The sequence below is a fragment of the Bison bison genome, unplaced genomic scaffold (genome assembly GCF_000754665.1).
Source record: "Bison bison bison isolate TAMUID 2011002044 unplaced genomic scaffold, Bison_UMD1.0 scf7180017864167, whole genome shotgun sequence".
In the NCBI taxonomy this organism is placed as follows: Eukaryota; Metazoa; Chordata; class Mammalia; order Artiodactyla; family Bovidae; genus Bison; species Bison bison.
This window is the reverse complement of record NW_011494739.1, coordinates 1,202,848-1,219,713: the sequence shown is the minus strand read 5'-3', so window position 1 is coordinate 1,219,713 and position 16,866 is coordinate 1,202,848. Positions and strand designations below refer to the sequence as shown.

At 39.6% G+C, this 16,866-nt stretch overlaps 1 protein-coding gene across 5 annotated transcripts in view; it reads left to right on the top strand.

The window, feature by feature from the left end:
- The first annotated feature begins 1,989 nt into the window (after positions 1-1,989).
- The window catches only part of TPX2 (TPX2, microtubule-associated), a 57,614-nt gene continuing 42,737 nt past the window's right edge, over positions 1,990-16,866 (top strand). For 2 of the 5 annotated variants that reach the window (XM_010841748.1, XM_010841743.1), the window contains exons 1-3: positions 1,991-2,639; positions 5,426-5,539; positions 15,454-15,631. In XM_010841748.1, the coding sequence (XP_010840050.1) occupies positions 15,526-15,631 (106 nt within the window). In that variant the 5' untranslated portion in view covers positions 1,991-2,639; positions 5,426-5,539; positions 15,454-15,525. Of the gene's footprint in view, positions 2,640-5,425; positions 5,540-14,470; positions 14,545-15,453; positions 15,632-16,866 lie in introns of all 5 variants that reach the window. The other 3 variants (XM_010841746.1, XM_010841747.1, XM_010841744.1) reach the window with 3 other exon arrangements.

The window sequence follows — 16,866 nt, the reverse complement described above, 5'->3', positions numbered from 1 at the left end:
CCTCCCACCCGCCCCACTCCCTACTTGTGCAGAACCCTGAGGGGTGTTGGAGGCCAAGTTTGATAATCCATTCTTCTCCACAACCCCCTCAAAACATATTTGAAAAAATATGTGTTTATATTCACATGAATATTTTGAGGGTGCATGGAATTCTAGACCCAAGCTATCCAATACAATATTTAAATGCAAATTAGTTAAGTTTAAATAAAATTAAATGTTCCCTTCTGCAGTTGCCTTTTCCACATTTTGAATGTTCACTAGCCATGTGGTGTCACTGTGTTGGCCCACACAGGGTAGAAGAGTTCCATTACCACAGAAAGTTCTATGGGGCAGCACTGATCCAGAGAATTCATTAGCTTCGCAAAAGCATCCATGACCAGAAAATGTTGAGACACTAGGTCAAGTCAGTGAAACTTTTCTTTAAGGAGCCAGAAATTTCTCTGGAGAGCCCAAAGCTCATGGTTGTGACAGAGGCTATGGTCTGCCATGAGTAATCTTTTTGCTCCAAAAGTCCAGCCCTAAAAGCCGTTAAAATATATCCAGATTTTATGCTTTAGTGACCATCTCCTCCCTTTTTTCTTAGAGAGGGACATCTGAATTCTAATAATATTTGCCATGAGAAAGGTGTTCTTGGCGCCCCAGAGCCTCTGTGCTCAGTGTGAGGCGCAGTGTGAAGTCGGAAGGTGTTGCAGTGATATTGTCCTTTGGTGTGTGGTCGTTCTAGGTGGGCGAGGGGCTCCTGGAAAACGCACCGGGCTGTTGTTGCAGACGGAGAATATCCAGGAGGGCGCAGACGACTTGAAGGAGAAGTAACACGCTGCAACAGAGTGGACCATCCCTCTGCACCTAGGATTCCTGGGCCACTCGGGTAACGTGGCGCCAGAATCTGCAGCAGGCATCTCAGCCTCACAGAATGCTGGGTGGAATAACAGGGGTCCTGGGAGAATCTAGAGCCAAGACCATCCGGCTCAAACCCTTCTTGTCAACACAAATAGGTCCCGAGGCCTGAGATTTTGTTAGTGTCACTTGGTTTAGAGCAGGGGTCTCAAAACTCAGTGGGCATCAGTATCACCTGAGGGGCTGATAGAAAACACAGATTGCTGTGCCCACTCTCAGAGTTTCTGATTCAATAAGTCTCACGTGGGACCTAAAATTTACATTTCTAACAAGTTTCCAACTATACTGATCATCTAGTTCTTTGAGAACTACTGGTTTGGAGTAATGCTTCTCAATCCCGGCTGCATATGAGAATTGCCTGGGCACTTGAAAGTGCCACAGACTAAAACAAAATTCCGAGGGGGCTGTGTGTGGGGTGAAGGTTGATCTTTTTGTTCTTGTTGCTGCTATTACCTCCTAAGTGATTATTGATGATAAATAGGACTAGATGTTCTTAATGCAAATCCCATCTTCTCCACTTAAAAAAAAATGTGATTTCAAACAAGTTTACTCAACTTCTCTAAGCCTTTGTTTTCTCTTCTACAATACGAGGGTAATACAACCAAGGATGTTGGAATTAAAGGAGAAAAGAACAATCCTCTAAAAACCGTGGCTTCAGGCACTAACATCCGGGCGTGGACTTGGATGAAAAGTTTGAGAGACTCCACAGTTGGCAAAGAATCTAAGGGCCAGTCTATGCCGCATGGCAGGGAGCGTGCTAAGTCGCTTCAGTCGTGTCCTACTCTTTGCGACCTATGGACGTTAGCCCTCCAGGCTCCTCTGTCCATGGGATTCTCCAGCAAGACTACTGGAGTGGGTTGTCAAGCTCTCTTCAAGAAAGGAAAGGAAAAAAAAAAAAAGGAAGGAAAAAAACAAAAAAAGAAAGGAAAGGACGTGTCCGACTCTTACTGTAGCCTATCAGGCTCCTCCATCTATGGGATTTTCCAGGCAAGAGTGCTGGAGTGGATTGCCATTTCCTTATCCGGGGGATGTTCCTGACCCAGGAATCAAACCCGGGTTTCCCGCATTGCGGGCAGACGTTTTACCGTTTGAGCCACCAGGGAAGCCTCTTCAAGAGGATCTCTCCAACCCAGAGATCGAACCTGTGTCTCTTCTGTCTCCCACATCTGCAGGGGGATTTTTAACCACCTATCCCAAATAGTTTGTAGCGGAGCATTCTGGGCTTTGTAGTAACTTCGTTCGTCGAGTTGTTGCAACCGGCTCTCGCAGTTACACTACATTTCCCAGAAGCCTTCGGGGCCGGTTGTTTGCTTGTCCCTCACCCTGACTTCCGGCGTCGCCAGGATCTAAGGGGCCAATCGGAAGGCTGGGATTGCCGGTTCCCAGCACGCTGATTGGTGCGTTTGTGCAGAGTCTGCGTTCAAATTTTTCAACGGTACTGAATGAGTCCCGCGGCGGGTTTTCGCGGCGGTCGGTTGACAGCGCTGGGCTGAGGTGAGCAGTGAGGAGGGAAGAGGAGCAATTGGGGCGCCCGGCGGTCTTCACCCTAATTTCAAGCGACTGGAGGTCTCCGCGTGGAGGGCGCAGCTCCTGGGACGTGTACTGCGGGGGTGCCGCCCTGACCCGCGGTGCAGCCGCCCTGACCCCGCGGTGCAGGAGCGGAGCTTCCGGCCTCCCTTCCCTTCGCGACAGGATTTCCCCGTGAAGTTCGGCGGACCGGGTCTAGCAGGCTGTGTTAGCAGGTAGAGGCGGAGGCCAGCGTGGGAAATGGAGGAATTAGGGCGAGGCTGTGGGCTAAGGGTAATGACAATTATATTATTACCCAGCACACAGGCAATTAGAGTTTACTGGACTCAGCACTGTGTTTTTTCATTTAATTTTCTTCCCAAGCCAGTGAAGTCGGTGCTAGTCTTAGCACTCTTTTATAGGAGGGGAAATGAGGCCCGTAATCTAGATAAATTTCTAGAAATGGGTGATACAGTAGCCCGCCCTCAAGACGTGTGGCGTTTGGTGGAGGAAAACAAGGTGTGGCCACGAAACAACTGCATCTCATAACTATTTTGTAAAATAGAAAGGTAAAGGAAGTGAGAACATAATTGAAGGCGTGTAATTCGACTTGGAGTTAACTTCCTGTTGGGGGATTTAAAATTCATTCGGTTTTATCAGTTCTCCCCCTTTGTGTGCATCACGGGGTATTATTGCCTTTCTGATTTCCTGTCCTAAAACACTTAACAGATTGGAGTGGAAAGAAAAAGTGAACCAGATTATAATATTGTAGGATTGTTTTTCTCCCTGTTTTCTTCATTGCTGCTGCTGCTGCTGCTAAGTCGCTTCGTCGTGTCCGGCTCTGTGAGACCCCGTAGACGGCAGCCCACCAGGCTCCTTTGTCCACGGGATTCTCCAGGCAAGAATACTGGAGTGGGTTGCCATTTCCTTCCCCGGTTTTCTTCATTAGTGGTTTCTTTTTCTCACAATTTTCTAGTACTTAGGTACCAAGAACTTCCAATCAATCCTGCTTAGGACAAGATAGCATCTGAGTGCTCTACAGATTTTGCTTTAAGATCATCACTTGGAGTTTGCCCTGATTCAGCCTTACCTTGTCTTGATAATCTATGGCCTGTCTTTGAAATTGTCTCATGAGATGTCAAAATTCGAACTATTTGCTGCAATACTAAGGATATTTTTGTGTTGCAGCCTCAGTGTATCACACCCCCTGTCAAGCCACCCCTAAATCAAACTTGAGTCCCTTTGGTTGGTTGTTTTGGTTTTGTACTGTGGGCGTGTCAATTCAGTATTAGGTTGTCAGTCTTGGGATAAAAATTATTGTGACTCCTAGCTCACTTAGCTAATTGATCTTTGAGGTTATACTCTGTGCTCAGAGTGGTGTAAGATACTGTGTGTGTACAGTCAAAGGGTTTCTGGTATGCTTGAGGACAAAAGTCTGATTCAAGTTGACAAGTGACAATTAGAACAAGACAAGATAGCATCTGCATATTCTAGTTTTTGTATTGTAAGCACCTGGCAGTTTAGAGGTAAGGGAGATTGTTGAGGCTTAAAACAGGCAAAGGTAGCTTTGGGGAGCAGGAGGGACACAAACTGCTCTTGATAGAGTTCAGTTAGGAACCAGGGCAGTCTTGGTGCATGGAAACCACCAATTCAATATCTGTTGAATTGGAAAGGCAAGAAGGTGTTATCTTAAATTGACTACAAAATTTCAGGTATGAAAAACTGAGTATATTGAATTAGGTTGATAAATTTGTTTAAACCTTCAAGTCATTTAAATAAAACAGTTATTTTGGGCAGCCTTATGCTTAAGTCTGTGCATTCTGACCTTAATAAAGTTACCTTATCCTGTAGCTGCAATTAAGTTTCAATAGGTGACAAGATTAGTGGAAGGGTCCTTTATTTCTTAGGCACCAGGAGAGGGTCAGAGTTCTCCCATATTTCCTATGTGTATTTTTTCTTTAGCCTTTCCCTAATTCTTTTGGAATTGTTGGGGAGAAAAGGAGGAGGAGAGTTTTATGGTTTTTTATTTTTTTAGAAAGTTTTGAGTTTTTTTTTTTTCAAGTCTTTAGTTTATGGCTGAACTGGGTCTTCATTGCGGCACATGTGCTCTTCATTTTGCTGTGCTCAGGCTTTCTCTGGTTGTGGTGTGCGAGTGTCTTCTCTTGCGGACCTTAAGGCATGCAAGCTTCAGTAGTTGTGGCTTGTAGGCTTCGTTGCTCCATGGCATGTGGCATCCTAGGTCCCGGACCAGGGATTAAACCCATGTTCCCTGCACTGACAGGCAGATTCCCAACCTCTGGACCACCAGGGAAGTCCCCAGGAGGAGAGATTTAATTGTCCTTTGGCAAACGAATTTTCTTTGCCATGGGTAAAGGTAGGAAGCAGAATTTACTCCAGGGACATTGAACAACCCAGTCAGTTCTGTGAATAGATCTGTGTTTGAGACAGTTCACCTGCCAAGGTACTTTGTGAAGAAAGTATAGGTAACTGGAAGGGGTTCTGTTTTTGTTTGTTTGCTTAAAGAAACTTGATTGGGGGAAATTAAAGGTTAGTGAGAAAGGTATAAAATTGTATGTAGGAGCAAACTTTAGAAATTTTTTAAATAAAATGCTGTTTCTACTTTTTTAAATTTAAAAAGGTAGTAATTTTTTTTCATATACAGTATGCCTACACTTTGTCCTGATATTTGAATAGGACACACACTAATGACCCCTTGATGTTAGTGTTCCTCAGTTGCAGACTGTGGAGAGGTTGCTCTGAAGTGGAAGTATGTAACAGCAAAAACACAGGGACATAGCACATATATCCTAAAAAACTTTAAGAACACTTTTACACTAAAGAAACAATAATAGTTAAGTTTGGTGTTTAGGGGGCATCATGCTATTTAGACCTTAGCTCTCGGAAGTACTCTGGTTTTAAGCATGGTTATCCTTGGTGTTTTATACCACCCCTTCTGTTCTCTGCTAACCTTTTTTGCTACAAAGAACTTAAACCTGTTTCATCATCTTTCTGCTTCTTTCAGATTCTGGAAAAGAAGTATTTTCTGGACTTCAGAATTTCAGAAGAGAGGTGAAAGAGTATATTGCATCTTTGAATAAAGTCTGTAGTCAGGGGTACTGACCAGATTAAACCACAGGTAAGGCTGTGTTCACAGTGTTACATTGAAAATTAAGGGGACCGCTAATAGCTTAAAAATTATTTAAATAATTTTAATTCATCTTTATAATAACATTTTGGAAGAAAATTTATTTAATATGGAAAAGAAAATAATGTCACCCACTATCCTGCTTCTCAGATAAATTATGGCTAACATTTTGGTAGATTTCCTTCCAATTTGGGGGGGGCAGGGTGGGTAACGTATATTTGGTTTTAAGAAATCATGCACTAATAACTATCATTTTTTTCCACTTTATAATTAGGCTATGAAAATTTTGTCATTTCATTAAAATTTTCTGTAACATAATTTTAATGGCTAATATATTATTTCATTATATGGTTCTGCTGTAGTATTTTATCCAGTGGAATCACTGGTCAAAAAGAATGGATGTTTTTAAGACTTCGTACAAAACAACAAATTGACCTATCCACTGACAGTGTACATCACACAGGCACAATTTTATATTTCTAAAATATTTAATATTTAGATTCACGAGGTGCAAAAATAAAAGTAATATAAAAAAATTTAGCATTCAAAATCTTCCAACCCTGTCACTGTCTATCTCACCCCTTGCCACCTCATTGGTAATCACTTTTTGAGGTGTCTGCTTTCCAATCTGGAGAAGGAAACGGCAGCCCACTCCAGTATTCTTGCTTGGAAAATCCCATGGACGGTGGAGCCTGGTAGGCTACTGTCCATGGGGTCGCAAAGAGTCGGACACGACTGAGCGACTTCACTTCACTTCACTTCTGCTTTCCAAACCAGACACCTTTTGAGGGATATCATTCTCTGTAAGACTGAGTGAGATTTGACTAGGATTGTAACCTCCTATAGCCCCACTGACTGTCAGCCCTTACAAAGTCTCTTAGCTACTTACTTTTGGAACATCAGAACACTTTGGTAAAGGTAAGAGTTGTTAATTGGCCTAGAGGTAAACGGCATCTTTGATTTCTATCCAGGTTCTATTAGTCATGTAAGAGTGAATTATGGTTTATAGAGTTCTGTGGATGAATAAAAAAAGTGGAACTGAATTTGTAATCATTCAAAAATGAAATATGAAAGTTTGGAAGGAAAGTGATAGAAAAGTGTGTTTGCTTGAGATTTTTGGACAGTGATGAATTAGAACAAATGTCCTTGTGTCCTGTGCTGACTTCTAAGTGCTTGGACAGTGAGAGATTGTCATTGGATTTTAAATTGACCCAATTTTGGAAGCTTCATAGATCTGTTTCTGTAAACAGATCTGATTTCAACATAGAAGTTAGCAAACAAATGTGGAAACACAAAGTCCATTAACTTCCTTCAGACTTGGTTTGTGACTTTGATTAACAATTAAAATTGCAGCCTGGATTGTGTTGGCATTTGCTGTCTCTTGCTAATCCTATGTATAGGAAAAAAAGAAAAAAAGAATCTAGGTATTTTCTCCCTGGGTAAGATGAAAATAACTCAACTCTAACTTGTGGTAGTGTAACAAGATCTCTTATCCCTTGTGGAAATAGGAGAGGGTGTCCCTGGGGAAATGGCACTGCCTGGGATGGGACCATTTTAACTTAACTACACTTCTAATGAGGTCCTGACTTCCTCTGTTTATTCTGTTGTATTACCATTTATTTAACTCATGATTTTCCTCCAAAATAACGAGGCAAGACAGTTCACAAGTGAACTCTGAGGTACTTGAGATCATCTATCACACCAAAGTCTTTGTTTTGCTCAGGAGCTGCTGGTCTGCTATTTCAGCCTTGCTTAGAATGCATCCTTTTCCAGCTTTCCTCCACCCTGCTCTGAACCTGCACCTATTGATTTATAGAGCTTGTCATGGCTGGTTATTTTTGGTTGGAGAGTGAAGAGAGACAGGGAGCCATGGAGGTTAATTTCAGTTGAATGTGGAAATATGTTACATTGTTTCTTTTACAATCTTTCTCAATTGCATGCTTCCCGGTATGTGTTTTCCTTTTCCATTTATTTCTTCTGCTAGAAAAAGTCAGTATTCGTCTTTTTTTTTTTTTTAATCCTGTAAGAATTTATTCAGTGAACATTTCTTACTAGATCAATAGAGTAAAATTTTTGATAGCACATCTTTAATTAACAGTCTTTATTGGTTCACTTGAAGTCTGAAAATAAGGTTTTGTTAAGCTACCCTCCCATTTCTCTCTGGTGATTCTAACCTATTTTTTTTTTTTTTTTTTAGTATTTTATTATTTTTTTTAAAAATGTAAATTTATTTATTTTAATTGGAGGCTAAATTACTTTACAATATTGTGTTGGTTTTGCCATACATTGACATGAATCCGCTACGGGTGTACACGTGTTCCCCATCCTGAACCCCCCCTCCCACCTCCCTCCCTATACCATCCCTCTGGGTCATCCCAGTGCACCAGCCCCGAGCACCCTGTATCATGCATCAAACCTGGCCTGGTGATTCATTTCACATATGATATTATACATGTTTCAGTGCCGTTCTCCCAAATCATCCCACCCTCACCCTCTCCCACAGAGTCCAAAAGACTGTTCTAGACATCTGTGTCTCTTTTGCTGTCTCGCATACAGAGTTATCATTACCATCTTTCTAAATTCCATATATAAGCATTATTATACTGTATTGGTGTTTTTCTTTCTGGCTTACTTCACTCTGTATAATAGGCACCTCAATAGAACTGATTTAAATGTATTCTTTTTAATGGCTGAGTAATACTCCATTGTGTATATGTACCACAGCTTTCTTATCCATTCATCTTCTGATGGACATCTAGGTTGCTTCCATGTCCTGGCTATTATAAACAGTGCTGCGATGAACATTGGGGTACACGTGTCTCTTTCAATTCTGGTTTCCTCGGTGTGTATGCCTAGCAGTGGGATTGCTGGGTTGTATGGCAGTTCTATTTCCAGGTTTTTAAGGAATCTCCACACTGTTCTCCATAGTGGCTGTACTAGTTTGCATTCCCACCAACAGTGTAAGAGGGTTCCCTTTTAGTATTCATCTTTAGCCTGCAGAACTCTGCATGTCTGTCTGTATCTTTTATGTATCACTTCCACCAGCAAACCTTCTCTGACCCTCCTTCATCTATTACCCTTTTCTGCACTTCCACAATGCTGTTTGTTTAGCCCTCATTACTGCACAGTTCACCCTGTATCACAATTAACTGTGAGTTCCTTATGGGGAAGGATTATATGTATCTTTTCAGACTTTGTTTTTTGGAAGCAAGAATAAGCTATGTGATATGATGGATGGCATTCAATAGGCAGTTTTAAAAGGAACCTAACTAGTTCATAATGTAGGAGAAGCCTTAGCCTCAGGTCTGTCATAGGATTATTGGTCAGGAAGAGCTATTTCTTCACACAGAATATTTAGTTTTACAGGAGTCTGAAGCTGTGGTGGATTCAGGTAATTTTGAAATGTGAAGCCGATTCTCTTGTGGCAGCTTGATTTGTGTTGGGGAATGTGGTTGACGCATGTGCTTTTTTTTTTTTTCAGTGAAACCTGTTGACAGAAATTCAATCTTGATTAAGGGGTGCAGGAAAGCATCCAGTTCCACCCTGCTTGGGGCTCTCATTTAAACAGTTGGCTTTGGCCTGTTTCATTTCCCACAAGGCTTTTAGTTTTTGAAGGTTTTACATCCTAATATTTGTGGGAGAGGTGCTGTAATGAAGCAAGCAGTTGCCAGTAGTTACTTTTGGTTTTGTTCATGTATTTGTGCAGTCACTCTCTATTGAGGAGAGTCAAACTTCTCAATGGATATATATTTATTTGTTCCTTTTTTTTGGTAGTAGGGTAGAGGGGTGTACTAGACTAAAAGATGACTCAAAAGAAGATTTTTTGAAAAAGAGATCATTTTAAAAATTAGTATTTTAGTTTAAAATTTTTAACCTACATAAAAATTAGGCATATTTAAGTTTGAGCCCCCTTTGCCTTTTAACCCGCACTGATCAAATGCAGTTCTAGACTTCAGAGGACATCCCTCCTTGTGATGCTTGAGTAGTCCCTTTTACTCTGAACTGAGAGATTCAGACAAACCTCCATCTGTTTATAGCAAAAATTTATATGCAAGAGTACAAACTTAGAAAAAGAGAAATTAAGGGGTGATGTTTTAGTTTATGAGAAGATTCAGCTCCGAGCTTTCTTGGTATACTTAGAATAGGGTTTTTAATTTACCAGGGTGTTCTTTTTGCAAAACTTGTTAAAAATGCTTAATTTTTCTGTAGAGAATAGTTTATTTTTGCATTTGTCTAACAGACTCCTCATTTTTGAAGGAATATTGATAGGAAAACCCTGTATATTATAGTGACCTCAGATTTTGTAATCCTATAGACCAAGTCTTATAACTCAGTACTGCTACCTGCCAGTTTGTGATCCTGCAGTAGCTTGGATCCTGGAGGAACTGAGTGAAGTCGCTAAGTTGTATCCGACTTTTTGTGACCCCGTGGACTATAGCCTGCCAGGATCCTCCATCCGTGGGATTTTCCAGGCAAGAATACTGAAGTGGGTTGTCATTTCCTTCTCCAGGGGATTTTCCAGAGATCAAACCTGGGTCTCCCGCATTACAGGTGGGCTCTTTACTGTCTGAGCCACCAGGGAGTAGCTGAGTCAGTTCCTTATTTGTAAAACAGTGATGATGATATTTACTTTCTGTTTTGTTAATACAGTTTAAATGAGATAATTTATATGAAGTGCCTAGTAAAGTGCTTGTGCTTGGCCTGTAGTACACAATCAGTATTTGGAAGTTATTATCTAAATAATATTGTCTCTCACTCCTTGACATTTGATATTGATCTACATAAATATCTATCTTTAAGCAGATAGGAGAGGCAGTGGATAGTGTGGTGGATAAGGACACTCCCTTTAGGGCTTGTCTGAGTTCAAATCCTGGCTCTGCTACTTATGTGTATGACCATGAACAAATAGTAAATCTCTCTGTGCCTCAGTTTTCTCATCTGTGAAATTAATAATAGTAACCACTTTATAGAATTACTGTGAGAATTTAGTGGAGTTAATACATGAAAACACTACACAGTGTCTGCTTGTCATAAGTATTCAGTAATTAATAGTTATTACTATTTTTAACTTTGCTTTCCAAGTTTTTATTAGGTCAATACAAAGGATTTTATACAGAAACATTAACAAAGAAAATATTTATCATTTGGATATGTGAAGTTAGTATCCAGTTTATAGACCGTGTAAATGGGAAGCATTATTTCCAAAAATCAAAAGGTTTAACAGTTATTGCTGGATTATAAGAATAATACAAATCCCAGAAAACCTAATGACTTCTGGACTGTCACCATGGATTTTGGGGGATAATAATACTGCTTAACTAGCTCTTTAAACTGCAAAGATATGCATTGAAATAATAGAATACGAAAGTTAATATAGTGAAAAGTGTTCCCCTGACCCAGACCTCTCAGCTTTCTTCCCAGTCCCAAATGCTGTTAACACTTTTGTGTCTTCTATTCATGAGTGTACATTACCTCTTTCCTCTTTAACTTGAATGAGAGCATACACTTGTGCATTTTGCTTTTCTTATTTAATAGTTCTTGGAGCTCATTCTGTAGAAATCACATATGTAACATTATTTAATATTAAAGTTACTTAATATCTCAACATGTGGTTGTGCCATAATTTATTCAACTAATCTATTGGTAAAATTCACATATTCAGTTTTTTGGCTTTTATGAACAATGCTTTGTGAATATTCCTATATATGCATAGATACATGTTTATAAGATAAATTTCTACTTTTGGCAAGAACTATCAAAGAAAAATGCAAATTATTTTCCAAAGAGCCTAGCAGTGTAGCTCCATAATTTAAAAAGAAAAAAGGCTGTGAGGGGTTAAATTTGAATTCTTTCCAGGTAGTTTTCAGCAGCATGCTTTGGTGGAATCATGATTTTTAGAAGACTAAGTGGGATTGCTGCAATTACATTCCTGCCTCTTCCCTCCCCCTAGCTTTACTTGTCTTTGTAACATTCCTGCCTGGGAAGTCTTCCCAGTGACCTGGGTTAGGCATTAAGATCATGGGAATCCAAGATTTTCCCATGTCTTCTAGGATGTTTGTTCAAAGAATAGAAAAACTTTCTTCTTACAGCAGAGGAATTTTAGCCACTGTCAGTTGCTGGAGAATCTTCCAATAGGGTCCTTTGAGTAGAAATATGGTCAAGGAGAGGAAAGGTATCAGAAGGTCAAAAGGCAGTGATCATATCATAGCACTCAAAATACTTTCTTTCTTGTTTATGGGAAGTAGGTAGGCAGAAAAGTGGAGTAACTTCCCCATTGTCATATACATCAAGTAATGCCCGGGAGAGGCCTAGAATTCTGTATTTCCATGTTGGGATTGCTTAGTAAGGACCTATATGAAGAGAATTTTATTGTCTGAAGGTAGGTGGTTGCTGATATTTTATCATCACTGATCAGTAGCTCAGTAATATCTGTTACTCTCGGCCATTTACTCCTGTGTATATGATGACTGCTGTAGCTCTAGCCATTACATCTGCATTCAGGCAAGAAGCAAGGTAAAGGAAAAGGGGAGGAGCAAGGGCTGTAGTATATCTATATTAGGAAAGTATGAGTTTTCTTATGAATCCCTCAGCAGATTCCTACTTTGTTCTTATCGGCCAAACTGTCCCATGGCTGCTACTCCAGGCTTGGAAACTTGGTGATCAAGGGGGTGATTTCTGTCTTAGAGCACTTTTTACTGTTTTGATGGTGTTCAATGAAAAACATTTAATCATAGCTTGACTTAAGCCATGTTAACCTCCAATTTTCTTTATGCTTATAGTTCATACTATATGATTTAAATATTTATACCATCTTATCTTTAAGTCTGATTAATAGTCTTAAAATAAGTCTATGTGTCCCTGATGGCTCAAATGGTAAAGAATCCACCTGCAATGCAGGAGACCTGGATTTGATTCCTGGGTTGGGAAGATTCCCTGGAGGAGGGCATAGCAACCCACTCCAGTATTCTTGCCTGGAGAATCTCATGGACAGAGGAGCCTGACAGGCTACAGTCCATGGGGTCATAAAGAGTCTGACACGACTGAGTGACTACTCACAGCACATCTTTTAAGTCTGATAGGCCTCCTGTCTAGATTTTGAATTCCTTTGTGTCTGAGACTAAATCTTGTACTTTTTGTGTGAGACAGTGTCTCATCCTTGAATATTAGTGAGAAAGGAGCTCCAGTATTATCAAGCCCAGATTTATGGCCACTAGCAAGTATGAGTGAACTGCTAACACATAGCTTACTGAGTTAAATTGAATAATGAAAGTAGAAATTGGGAAGTGTGAAAACTTAAGAATTGAGGATAATAAAGAATCCTCTATTCAGGGTAAAAGACTATGAAGACTGTCTCTACTTGGAAAGAAATACAGTACTGTTTCTTATGCAAATATAGACCATAACTACATTAACATGCTTCTCTAATTCATAGGGTGAGGGCAGATGATGTAGAAAACATATTATACTAAAGTCAGGCGCCTCAGTTCTAGATCAGATTCTTCCTTTATATAACTTTATGATATTGGGCAAGTCTTTTTCAATTTCCCTTACTTTCAGCTTCTTCTTCTAGGATGGGAATGATTGATGCTTTAGAGGATTGTTGAGGGTATTAAAATTGTATGTATTTAGTATTGTTATTTCATGGTGCTTGGCATGTGTAAGCACCTTTGGTACCTTGTTTTTACCATGATCATTAGTAGTAGTGTTGTATGATCCTAGAGGACCTCATTTTGCTTTATTTAATCTTTATCTATAAACTGAAAAATATAGGTGTTGTTTAAAACTCCTCCCAACTCCAAAATGTCATATTTCTACACTAAGTACTTCAATTGGAGCATTGTTATAAAGATACCTGTGGAGGTATAGCTTCAGTGAGTTCATAGGGGAGACCGTGGGAAGATGATGTTCTTTGGTGCGTAGATTGATTTCACCATGTAAACCAAATAGAACAAATTCCTTCTGAATTACCCAAGTCCACTGAGAGAAATTACCCAAGTCCACTGGCCAAACCACCGAGCAACAATGAGGTTGCTGCTACTGCTAAGTCATTTCAGTCGTGTCCGACTCTGTGTGACCCCATGGATGGCAGCCCGCCAGGCTCCCCTGTCCCTGGGATTCTCCAGGCAAGAACACTGGAGTGGGTTGCCATTTCCTTGCATGAAAGTGAAAAGTGAAAGTGAAGTTGCTCAGTCGTGCCCAACTCCTAGCGACCCCATGGACTGCAGCCTACCAGGCTTCTCCGTCCATGGGATTTCCCAGGCAAGAGTACTGGAGTGGGGTGCCATTGTTGGGTGGACCTAATCTCATAATTTATCTCAGAGCATAAGTATAGTGGTATAATATAGAGAAAATGAATACTGAGGGCTATTAGTACCTGGAAGAGAACTGGCACACCTCTCTGTAACGCAAGGGAATATTACTCTCCTGAGGAACGTTTTCACAGTATGTGTCAATAGCCAGTGATTCTGTCTTTAAGAATTTGTCTTCAGGGAAGAATTAAGTATATATATACAGAAACTTAGCTTCATGGATATTCTTTTATTAGTATCTTTAAAGTGAAAGTATCGGGACAGTCCTAATATAGGGGATAAGTAAATTAGAACACAGTCATTAGTTGCTGATATATCTATATTGACATGGAAGATGCTTGCGATATGTGAAGCAGATTCAAAATGTCAATGATCTCATTGGAAAAAAAAAAGTAAAAGTTAAGTGTGTGTATTTGTTGTGTGTGTAGAGAGAGATTGAGAGAAATTGTGTGGGTGTGTGAAGTAATATGGCATTGTGGATTTTTATGAAAGCTGTTTTTGTAATCTCATTTAAAAAATGAGCATGTATTTATAAAGGCTTAAAGAAAGTACTTAAATTAGCAAATGTGTATGTAAGTCATTAACTGATGTCTACTTCTCTTCCATGATACAGAATACTTTAAGTCCATGTCATTCCATAATGAAGACAAATGATTCATTGGGTTTCGTAGGGAAATTATTTGCCAAGTGAGTATAGCCTTTAGGCTATTACTTTCAGCTGTTTTTTTAACCACATTGGGTTGGAGTGGGGGGCTGACACGCCTACACAGGTTTCCACAGGACAGAGGACACAGGACACATGGCAGCTCTTCTGTACAAAGTATGCAGAAGTAAGGATGGGCCCACATCTTTTTTTTTTAACCTAATCTGCATGTTGTCCCTTTTATGTATTTTTAAAGATATTTGTCTTTATGCCCAGGAGTAGTATTTTTTACAAAAGTATTTTTAAAGAAGAAACCTGTACTTGGCAAAACACTATTGAGATTTTTTTACTATGTATAAGATACTGTTCTGAGCACCTTAATGGATGAGTTATACACAAGTGAGTAGAATTCATCCTTGTCTACAGGAACTTAGCGTTTACTAGGAGAGAGATCTGCATAGTTAACTAATATAAAATTAGATGGTATAAAAGCACAATGGCTTTGGAGGGGCAACAGTAGGTGAAAATTGGGAAAGATTTTAGAGATGATTGAATTGGACTTTGAATGATGAGTAAGATTTTGGCTGGTAGCTATGATGTGTTTCAGAAATTGGGTTATTCAGGGCAAAGAGAAAATGCATTGGATATGGATGAGACTGGAAATGAGAAAACGGTAGATTGAGGAAAATAAGATAATGAATGTAAAAGACTTAGCACAGTACATGACATTTTGTAGGTATTCATTAAATTTGGCCTCTTTCTAATTCCAATGTATTTACTTCAAGGAGTGTTAAGTTACTGAAAAAGTAAACTTTACTTTTAGTGTGATTTGAAAAGTAAGGCCTATTGCCCAGGTTATTTTCAGAATTGCATATGTGATTGTAAAAGCAAAATAGGGTACCAATACCTTAGATAAATGTGCAGTCAAGTTTCTGAACCATTTATCTCCTTAGGAAGTGACCTGTTGAGAAAAGTGACACAAACGTTGGAAGTAACCTACTGTTTTGCACCAAGGGTGGAACACAATGTCACAAGTCACAACCTCTTATTCCTATGATGCTCCAACGGACTTCATCAATTTTTCATCTTTGACTGATGAGGAAGATACGCAACACATAGATTCCTGGTTTGGTAAGTGTCTGCTTTTCTAGTTGTTTTAAGGGATAGTGACTTGCTTTGTGCTGAGCACCTTTCAGAAGAATGGATTGTAGATAGCTAAAACATAAATTCCTTTCTGTACTCAGAGACTTTGTCATCATGATATGATAGAAATAGTTGAAATGTCCACTATTTTGGAAATGGACTATCAGTAGAAATCAAAGTTTTGCAGTTAAAAATGATGAATATTTAAGTTTTATGAACATATGGTAAAATCCGGTTGAAAAAAGTTGAGTGAAATTCAACTACATGTCTATAGTGAGGGCAGTCACATAAAAACTTGCTTTGTTGGCACTGAGCATAGAGTATAACATCACAGCTGGAATGTTGACAGTGATACACTCCACCAGTCTTACTCAGATTTCCCCAGTTTCACTTGTACTTATTTTCATGTGTATTAAGTTCTATGTGATTTTATCACCTGCGTTGGTTCATTGATTTACTACCACAGTCAAGATATCAAACCGTTCTAACATCATGAGGATCCTTGTGTTCCCCTTTTAGAACTATATGCACCTCCCTCTTGCTACCTCTCCCCAGCTCTTTTTTTTTTTTTTTTAATTGAAGGATAATTGTTTTACAGAATTTTCCTGTTTTCTGTCAAATCTCAACATGAATCAGCCATAGGTATACATATATCCCCTCCCTTTTGAAACTCCCTCCTATCTCCCTCCCCATCCCACCCCTCTAGGTTACAGAGCCCCTGTTTGAGTTTCCTGAGCCATACAACAAATTACTGTTGGCTATCTATTTTACATACGGTAATGTAAGTTTCCATGTTACTCTTTCCATACATCTCACCCTCTCTTCCTCTCTGCCCATGTCCATAAGTCTATTCTCTATGTTTGTTTCTCCATTGTTGCCCTGTAAATAAATCCTTCATTATCATTTTTCTAGATTCTGTATATATGTTTTAGAATACGGTATTTATCTTTCTCTTTCTGACTCATTTCACTCTGTATAATAGATTCTAAGTTCATCCACCTCGTTAGAATTGACTCAAATGTGTTCCTTAAAGTAATGCTCAAAATTCTCCAAGCCAGGCTTCAGCAGTACGTGAACCGTGAACTTCCTGATGTTCAAGCTGGTTTTAGAAGGCAGAGGAACCAGAGATCAAATTGCCAACATCCGCTGGATCATGGAAAAAGCAAGAGAGTTCCAGAAAAACATCTATTTCTGCTTTATTGACTATGCCAAAGCCTTTGACT